The 10,000-nt window shown below is 41.6% G+C and overlaps 2 protein-coding genes across 2 annotated transcripts in view; one reads left to right on the top strand and one right to left on the bottom strand.

Moving 5' to 3' along the window:
• The window catches only part of LOC138037666 (MFS-type transporter SLC18B1-like), a 29,062-nt gene that overhangs the window by 6,251 nt on the left and 12,811 nt on the right, over positions 1 to 10,000 (bottom strand). Inside the window, exons 7-9 of the mRNA XM_068883567.1 lie at positions 3,856 to 3,951; positions 2,735 to 2,809; positions 1,292 to 1,358 (exon numbers count right to left, since the gene is read on the bottom strand). Coding sequence (XP_068739668.1) covers positions 1,292 to 1,358; positions 2,735 to 2,809; positions 3,856 to 3,951 — 238 coding nt within the window. The remainder of the gene's footprint in view (positions 1 to 1,291; positions 1,359 to 2,734; positions 2,810 to 3,855; positions 3,952 to 10,000) is intronic.
• LOC138038192 (uncharacterized) lies at positions 5,001 to 9,102 on the top strand. The gene is made up of 2 exons (XM_068884016.1): positions 5,001 to 5,074; positions 7,392 to 9,102. The coding sequence occupies exon 2, from the start codon at positions 7,418 to 7,420 to the stop codon at positions 8,744 to 8,746; it is 1,329 nt and encodes a 442-aa protein (XP_068740117.1). The 5' UTR covers positions 5,001 to 5,074; positions 7,392 to 7,417; the 3' UTR covers positions 8,747 to 9,102.

The raw sequence follows: 10,000 nt of genomic DNA, 5'->3' as shown, positions 1-10,000 counted from the left end.
CACAGGTAGAAAGCCATTGGCTTTGCATACTGATCGTCTTGGTTCCCGCTCAAACCACCACCAACTGGAAACTGAGATTGATTTGAACGTGATTTAATCCATGACCAATGCGATACTGGTGCCGTGCTCTACCAATTCAGGTATCAAGCCAACTGGGAGCTACAATCTTGAACATTTCAAATGGAAAATGAACACCATCCCTCCCCCCATTTTCAATGATGAAAAATGGCGGGCTTCAAATTGCGCGTGGATTCATCATTGATTTTAGGGGGAGGGGGGGGGGGTATTAATTTTGCATTTTATTTTGTTCAAGATTGTAGCCTGCATAGTGGCCCATGGAGGGGGGGTAGGGGGTAGGGGAAGGGGTAGGGGAAGGGTAATTCCGGGGAGTCCCCTAACCTTCCGTTCCCCTCCTCCTCCTCCCCTTGGGTAGTTTGGCAGGCTCTTTTTGTAAAGTTCATAATAGACCCGTAGAGGGTGTTAACAAGAAAATGTTGTATACTAAAGAAACACAAAAATATTTCAACTGAAGAAAGTTGCGTGGTTCAAATCCCGTTCAAGGATGAGTCAGGATTCCTTTCATTAAATAATGTTTAAGTAACGTAACTGCGAAAAGAAAGGAAAAGAAAGGAAAGGAACTTTATTTAAGTGTCTAGTCGTTCTAGCGGTGAACTGAAATTAACTCAAATCAAGTCAAATGTTGTTTTTGAGGAGGGGGGAAACCGGAGTACCCGGAGGAAACCTCTCGCTGCAGAGTAGAGAACCAATAAACTCAACCCACATATGACGCCGAGTCCAGGAATCAAACCAGGGCCACATTGGTGGGAGGCGAGTGCTCTCACCACTGCGCCATCCCTGCACCCCAGGGGTGGCGAGGAACAAAGATCTTCCCACCAGCTTCTAATTGCAATTCAAATACAAGTCTTTACTATATTAACTTTTTACAATACATGAATTTGCGTTCCGTGGACCCGAATTGAATATTTTCTCTTCTCCTTCCAGTTGGCTTTCTAATCAGATGTGCAAGTACTTTTATTTTTTTCTTTCTACCTGCTGACGGCTCCACACTGAAACGGTTTCGAGCTTGAAATATCATTCTGTATAGAAATAGGCACTTTTCTTTGGTTACTATTCAATGACATGGCAATTTGACTCGGCCGATGAGCTCCAAAATCCATCATAATGAAAGAACCTTTCTAATAACGAGGTAATACAAACAACCAAGGCGGGGATGCTCTCTTTATTAGTTGAGATAAGGGGTAGTACAAAACGCAAAAAACCCTGTACGTACCACTGTGGACCATTCAAAGGACAAGTAATTCTCTGTCAGACCACTGACAGTGGGCCCTAGAAATGCACTGAAGGATTAAAATAAAAATAATACAAATTTAGAAATCAAATTACATGATTTGGATCTCTAATAAGGAAGTTAAAGAGGTAACGTCGACATCGATCCGTCCTTTTTGCTAAGGGGAAAGGTCTTTTGAACACGGTAAAACAACTTATTGTGTTTAACCGATATGCTCCTTGAAAAATAGCCTGTGGGAACACTCTCAGCACGCGTCTAAAACGAAAATCCGAAAGGGAATTTCCGAGTTCATGTCTGCGTCCTCTTCGAAGCGAGTCTAAGTGCGAAGTCAGTTCTTACACAAATTACTTTTCATTCATATGTAAAGTAGAACTAATCATTATCACAAAAACTTCGGACTTAGACTCGCTTTGAAGAGGAGGCGGACATGTGAACTCGGAAATGACCTTTGTACTGAACGAGATGCTGTATGTTAACCCTGGTGAATGAAATGAAGAAATTTATTTTACCGACGATGACTCGGAGATACTCGGAAAATATCCGAGTGCTCCTTTGCAGTAGTCGAACCTACGACCTTCCGATCACTAGTTAGGATGCTGCACCACTGAGCTATTCTAGGAGACTCGTGGGACATGAACATGCGAGAAGAACCTGGTTTAATAGCCTAGCTTCCACGAGTCTCCTTTAGTTCAGTTGTAGAGCATCCGAACTATAGTAATCGTAAGGTCGTAGCTTCGACTCCTGCAAAGGAGCACTCAGATATTTTCCGAGTATATCCGATTGCTTGTGGAAGATGCAGGTTTGTTTAGTCCCCAAAGTGGCCAAACAAACCACGTAGTTGCAGTTATGACCAAAACGACTTGTCACAAAGCCCTGATGCGTGACATGCATTCTCGTTCGAACGAAGAGCTTCAAAGGGATTCTTCCGCAATCTCGTCGCGCGAAAATTGGTGGTGGAGGCCGAGGAAACATCTCACCCCAATTTTCAGAATGCGCAAACCCCTCTTTGAGGTATTAACCTTCGCACGGGAAGGCTTGCTACGCGTGTTTCTTTTGATAAGTTGCCTTCGTCCATTCTGAGCTAAAACACTGATGTTTACCCCCAAACTCAGTCAGCAAACCCAACCGAAAATCTTCCCCAAGGGAGATATCTATTGGGCAGAGGGTCATGAGTGTCCGGAGTAACCACAAACGACTTTTGTTTTGTGACTGCTTCAGTTGTTGCTCTTTAAGTCGTCGTAGCTAAGTTGTGTAACTAATGTCCACGGTTATGCGTCTGCCTGTAACTCGTATGTAACTAGCTTATTGCCAGACAGCTGCATTGCCTTTCTTTTTAGGCCATTTGATTTGTTTTCACTGCTATTATGTTCTTTCATTTCTGGACAGTGTTTTCTTGGTTTGTTCCATATTCCTATATCACCTCACCCCATACTTGCAGTGGCATTAAAAATTCCCGAAAGGACTCCATGAGTAGTTATGTCTTCAGGCATGCCATTTTCCCTGCGCAAGTAAGGAAAAAAAGACACACACGCATACATGAGGCAATTTTCAAAAGACAAGCTAATAAAAACATAGCCAGAGGGGTAGCAGGGAATAACTTAGACAAAAAACCCTACTTTTTTTACAAAGACGTCCGAAAAATTCCTTACGCATTTTTTTTCCTCGATCTACTTTTTCACTGTCGAGCAAAACACAAAACGACTTCTTCCTTTGTTGGTCATACCATGGAGTATCCGTTGACTAACAGTCAAATCCTTTGAATTTCTCCACATAGAAAATTGATTAGCTTTCTCAAGCTCCATCAGTGACTTGACTCATTTAACATCGATACATAACATAGGTCTGCGATGGATGTAGCCTGGATAGAAGAGAACAATTGTCTACTACGTCCCATTATCACAATCGGAAACAAAGGAAAATCATGATTGAACTGGTTTAAATCATTTTAAACCAGGAAAAAAATTGACCTACAAATGTACACTTTTAAATTTGTTAACCCAATGCCTCACTATCAAGCTAAATATTTCAGTGATATTTCGAAAATGGCCTATTCAGACTGCACTTATGGAAATGGGATAAATCCAATACTCTACTGACCAACTATACCGATCGGTATTCGATTTAATAAAGAGGTTAGTTTCCATAAAAAGTTTTGTTTTTGCTCCAAGCCCCTTCAGGTTAATGAGCAAAGCTATATTCGCTAGGGAGACAGCGCGCGTAAATGTCAATCAATGAGAAAGTGCCCTGACTACGCTTCCTTCTTCTTACAACAGATCTGACACTTTTTCTCAACTGTAAGTAACAGTGTCTGAGTCCACAACATTTTGACCACTGCGATGACGAATATCGTTGTCGATACGAGTACAGACAACTCTGACCCACGTTCGTTTTCGAGCGTTAGCGCTTTGTCAGAGGGAACTGCGTTGACGAAGGGCTAAGGCTCGAAACGTCACTGTGAGCTCACCATGCAATATCAAGTCGTTTGATAAATTAAAGCCACATTTTCTGTATTCGATTGAGTCTGAGAATTAGAGCTGTTATACTACCTTGCTGTCTCTAACATATCTGGCATACAAGGAACTTGATAAGCACTGACAGCAGCACCTAATAACCCCATGGATAGACACACAAGCCATACCTTCCTGCAACCGAAAACTACGATTAAACAACAACAATCAGTGCCTTTGTCCCTAATAAATAAGACAGCTATAAACCATAATTAAGTAGGCGGTCTGCAAGAAGCGCTCAGGTTGCAATTGGACTGCTTACTCAATGTCCTTTTCCAAGGAGCGTATTCAAGGCTGGTGCATTTAAACGATCGAAACAAATAATAGACACACTGGTAATGCAATGTAACCTACCGTAATAGTGAAAATTCCTTGCTGTGGTTTTCGAGATTATTTTGAAAACTCCGCGCCGCCTAGAAATCTCGGTAAAATCACTTATTACGGTGCCAGGGAAAGGCACTGGACAAACTACAAAGCTCACTGCATCAATTACGATCCGTCAACTGAAAGAAAGCACTCGAGCCGTTTCAGTTGCTTCAAACTGACCCGGCAAGACTAGTATCGGGAATGACTGAAAAACTTAACTGAGCTGAGCTAAAAATCGTTTTATATAACTGACATAATCTATGTGCGATTTTGATAGATCGCAAACCCAAAACCTACAGTACGTGTGTAGAAGATAAACTCGTTTATGTACGAAACGGGTTTTACTGGTAGAGCGAACAATGCGGAAGTATTATGCAGTGTCATTCCCATGAGATTGGTTGCATACCAGTTAAACTTTTCAAGCTAAGATGCGGTTTCCTTGATACGCTCTATCGGGCCAATTCACATTAAAAACTTGATTGCCGCTGCGAATAACGACGAGATGAAGTAAATGAAAAGTTTAGTTTATCATCAGACTTTAATTCAGGTCTACTGTGCAGTGCTAACGTAAATTTCTGACTGCATTCCTGGTTATTGTCGGAACGCGTTGATTCAATTCATTAGTATGCTACGTCCACTGCAGTTAAGCAGCTCTTTATCGTCCTTTGTTGTAATGTCCATACCCAAGATAACCGATGAGGAATGACATCAGAGAATTCCTAGGCTAATTGCATCTCATTTTCTTGATTATAATCACTACGTCTCAATAGCCCATTAAGTTCAGTTTTAGTGTTACCTTACAGAGTCAACTACTCCACGCAGCACAAGAACCATATTTTCTATCTTTACTCAGTTCTCACCTACATCAGGTTTAGCCCGAGTGGCATCACAGGTACGTGTGCACTGACCAAAGTGAAACAGCAGCTAGGTGTAGCTTTCCAACTAATGCTAGCTTTCAGTTAGTTTTGCTTTCAAAAGGAAATATCGCATCTCGTCTTTCCTCCTTTCCTTATAATTTTGAGGAGCAAGGGTGGCACAGTCGGTTAGTGCGCGGCCTTTGTGCAAGAGGTCCTGAGTTCGATTCCCGGATCTCGCATCCTTGTTTCGACTTCTTTCCTTTCAGTGTAGCTTAAGTAGCTTTAAAATACCCGTAAAGCGTAGCTCTGATGGAAAGGGCGGAGTAAAATAAGCGCACCGTCGACCTCAGGTTTGTCAGTTGAATTACTGTTACGAGTTATCGACGTTAAATATGGTTGCTTTACTTTCCTTTTTTTACGAGGGATGCTCGGTCATATTATCATTAACTGGGTGTTAACCACGGCACGTTTTATTTCAGGGTTGAGTTGGTTCAGTAACTGATGTATTTTATGGCCTTTCCGCATTCTCGTCACCAGAGAGAGTCTTGGATCGACCCAAGGCTCTGGGAAACTCTGTGCAGGGGAACATGCGCCGTAGGGGTCTTATAGCCAAAAACTGGCTATTGGAACCTTACGGCGCCTGCTCACTCCTCGCTCTAACATGAATTTACCAATTAGAAACGCTTTTGATTGTTCTTCACGAACACCAATGAGAAGACACTTTGTTTCAGGGTTCCCCAGAGCTCTTCTCTCGCTCAGTCAAGAGAAGAGCTCTGGGGTCGAGATTGGGCCTTTCCGGCTTTCCACGCCATTGTCAAAATGAGATTTTTACTGCGATTTTATGTAAATGCTATAATGGTATATTTAGAGTTTAACGTCAGATGTGTCAATTTTCGACAAACTCCCCCAAAGAAACTTTGTTTATTTTCACTTACCTCTTTTTCATTTCAACTGATATTTATTATAACCTAGGCTATCTATACCTTCGACGTTATGAGTCCAATTTTTAATCGTCGTCACTCGTGAACTCTGTTTGCCGCATACTCTCGCTACTCTGCACGCGTTATTGTCAGAAATTCCTGTCGCAGCCGGGCTCTACAAAATAGTTATTTCGAGTTTCCCCTGCCATGATTCTATCCTTGTAAATTACGGGTTCAACATCTGAACAATAGTTTATTTCAAGGTCCATAATAATGCCTCATATTGTTTCTTCCACCAGTCACACGTCCATGTATCAAATGAGTGTTACTTTGGCCGATCAAAAAGGACGGAGACAATCCACTAAACCAATCAAAACTCTAAGTATAATTAACAATTATTCCATGAGCGCGCGTTGGATATGAGATGGTAAATAGCGCGAATGGAATAATTGTTTTATTAAATTCCTTTAAACTCCAAAAGTTTAGAAAGTACGAAATGCGAGTGAAAAAAGCGAGCAAATCCGAGCGAAATCGAAAAAACTTGATGAGAACCGATGCGATGCCGTGTAACACCTTGTGGTCAGACAGACGCAGGCTCGTCACAAAAACATTTCTTACCTTTTCGCGTACTTCTAAACGTCGGAATTTAACCCAGCTGTCCAGAAAAACTTTTTTTTTGCTTTCTTCAGAGAGAAATTTCGCTTTCCGGCGAAAAAACTTTTAGCTTGGCAACACTTAGGTCAATCATTTACCATATAAGGTCAAACCAAGGTATATGAGCTGATAACCGAGATTGAGTGAACCAATCAGAGCACGAGAATTGCATTATCCCAGGTTGAGAATTTAATAATTACACGTAGCCGACATAAAGCGCGGGAAAATGTACACGCGCGAGCCACGATTGGTTTTGGTTTCACTTCTGATTGGTTGAAAAAGTGGCGTGAGAAGTTTGAACCAATCACTGAGTGAAGTAATGCAAAACCAAAGTAATTCACTAATTACTTTCGACACTCAATTGAAAACCGCTTTAAGTACCGAATCAATGTTGCTTATACACCGTAGTTGTTGTTTGCTTACTCTTTTACCCCCGGTTTCATTTTATTCTAGCCATGATGGTAACTCATTGTCAGGACCCCATCAATAGAACATTGAGCCACATGTTTGCAATTACTAGTTTCCTCGCCACGCTAGCTAGAGGAGCTCAACATGAAAATCGTGACTGGGAAATCGCAGTGTGGACAACTCGCCTTTTCTTACAGTGAACATCACGGTGCTGCTTACTTCCAAAAATATTTCTTTTAGGTGTGCGTGTACTGATAACTGATGTTAAAGAAATGGAAGCTTAAAACGTTGTACAGTCAACTATGAATCCTTAGTGTTTAAAGAAATTATTTTCTTATTCATCTCTGAGGTACGTTTTGTTTGCTTATAGTCTTGCTTTTCCACGACAAGCTTAAGATGCTGTCACTATTTGTCCTAGCATTGTTGCACGTGCAACTCGCTTGGACCCAGCGATGCCACAGACTTTTTGGACCTTCTGGGGGAACCGCTTGCTTGGAGTTGAACGGCCAGTACCAGTGGGTGACCTGCGCCAAAGACAGCTACGTAGAAAGACAAAGTGGCCATAAACTCACTTGCAGCAATTTTCAAACTTATTTGTATTGCTGGTATCAGTGTATGAGTGAAGTGTCTGATCAAAGCTATGGCGACGTGAAAAGGAGCTGCAAATGTACACCTGGAGAAAAAATATGGAGACCTCCACCAGGGGACTGCTACAGCCCATATGGTTGGGATTGTGACTGGTACCGTAACTGCTTGAGAAGGAAATATTCCTGTGATAATGCCAGTACTGCTTACGCAATCAGTTATGCTGAGAAGTTTTGTGCAACCACGTCGTCTACGTTGTATAACTATCGAAGAGCCTTATTGAGCGCCGATGGGTGGTCATGGGTGTCTGCTGTCCGAAATTGTCTTCAGTTGAAACTGGCGCCTCTGGTACGTCCATGGATAACACTGTCGTGTTCCGAGATACGTCAAATATCGCTAGCTACTCACATTCCCTGCTACATGAAGCCCGACCGAAATGTGCCGTCACTTTGTGACCTTAACTGCACGGACTATCTCAAGGTTTTCTGGTCCATCAAGGGGTCAGTTATCAAGATGGGCACGGCATGGCAGGCATGGGAATCCATAAATCGCCTATGGAACATAGAGACGATATGTGCCGATGAATACAGTCCGATTAGGCAGTGCCTAAAGGATCAGGAAGCTGTTGGAGGAGTAATGAAATTCACGAAAATCTTAGTCCAAAAACCAGCGAGCATGCAACTTCACCTTTCACCGCAGGATGCCGGACGTTGGTTCGCTGATGAAGTCGGTTCATCCATTGCAAACGTCTTAAAGTGGAACACAATTGTGATGGATTGGATGGCTTACACTAACAGTTATGACCCCGCTCGTAATGACACAGAAATTACCATGGTGTTGGCTGACAAGAAAGCTCTCGGTATCGTCAACACAACTATCTCGGCATCCGCTCACTTAACCTCCACCATTCTCGAGTTTGCTTCAGCTGTAGAAGAAGGCAAGCTGGCCTTGCAGGCAGGTGGATACAAAGTCCTGGTGAAATCTATGGTGTTGTGTTCTGATAAAGCCTGTATTCAAACCCAGGCGTCCACACAAGCAGCTACCACACGGCCAAATGATGCTGCTAGAATATTCTATGTAAAGTTCGGGCTGCTTGGAGTACTTGTTTTCTCCTTCCTGTTCCAATATAGTTTTTCGTGATGCCTTGCACACATCTGAGACAAAGTTTTCAAGAAGGCTTGGAGAGTAACGGTAGATGACAGTGTAAGAGTGAAGCAAAATAGAATTTTGTTTAATGCTTTTAAAATTGTTTAATTCAAGAACTCAGGTCATGAGTTACTCCAGCACGATAACTTATTGCTTAAGAATTCAGACATATTTCAGTCGTCTTTTTTGTGTTATATGATACAGTGCTTAAAAGGAGGGTGAAAACGTTGTTATCGAAAGACATCTCCAAAATTTAAACGGACAATACTATCCTTGGGAGTTTAAGGTGGCTGGAACCAGTTTCACTACTTTTAGAGACCTTCTTGTTAGATGGGTTATAACTACTATACTATATCACGTAACAGCAATGTTATGGTACCACGTCAAACACCAATTATTGCTTAACAAAATGCGCCCACAATTTTGACGTAATGGGTTACCATGGCAACATGAAAGGTCTCCAAGAACACCCTATATTTCGTCTTTATTTGCTTATATCTTAAAAATGAACTCGGTGACCCCCATTTTTTATTGTAGAATAGTAATTAGCATCTTGAGATAGAACTATCAGCAAAGTTTAAAAAAATTCTTGGGAGCCAATTCAGAGCTACCTTAATTTTTCGAAAATTTAAGGTAGCTCTTAATAGGCTCCCAAGAATTTTTTTTAACTTTGCAGATAGTCCTCTGTCAAATTGCTAATTACTATTCTACAATAAAAAATGGGGGTCACCGAGTTCATTTTTAAGATATAAGCAAGTAAAGACGAAATATAGGGTGTTTTTGGAGAGCTTTCATGTTGCCATGGTAACCTATTACGTCAAAATAGTGAGCGCATTTTGTTAAGTAACAATTGGCGTTTGATATGGTACCATAACATTTCTTTTACGTGATACAGTTTTGTAGTGACAACCCCTCTAATAAAAAGGTCCTTGAAAGTAGTGAAACTGGTTCCAGCCACCTTAAATCACTTGTTTTAGAGAAAAGCACCTTTTAAGAAAATTACGCACAGGCCATGTAAGTTATTCAATAAAATTGTTGTCTTAAAGAACTGGAAAAATTACTACCACTACTGCCGCTGCTCCCTCCTGCCCCAGCAAAGTAGAGCAAAGTGCTCCTCTGGGATACAATGAAGATGCAAATTCGTTCAAAGTCAATACAATACGCAAAACATAAGAGAGGCAAAATGAAGTTAACAGAAACAAATCTGGAGTCTGTCATAACGTCCCTACAGAGGAAACTGGAAGAAAA

The sequence above is a fragment of the Montipora capricornis genome, chromosome 2 (assembly GCF_036669925.1).
Source record: "Montipora capricornis isolate CH-2021 chromosome 2, ASM3666992v2, whole genome shotgun sequence".
NCBI classification, from domain to species: domain Eukaryota; kingdom Metazoa; phylum Cnidaria; class Anthozoa; order Scleractinia; family Acroporidae; genus Montipora; species Montipora capricornis.
The sequence above is the reverse complement of the archived record's forward strand: the minus strand, read 5'-3'. Positions and strand labels throughout refer to the sequence as shown.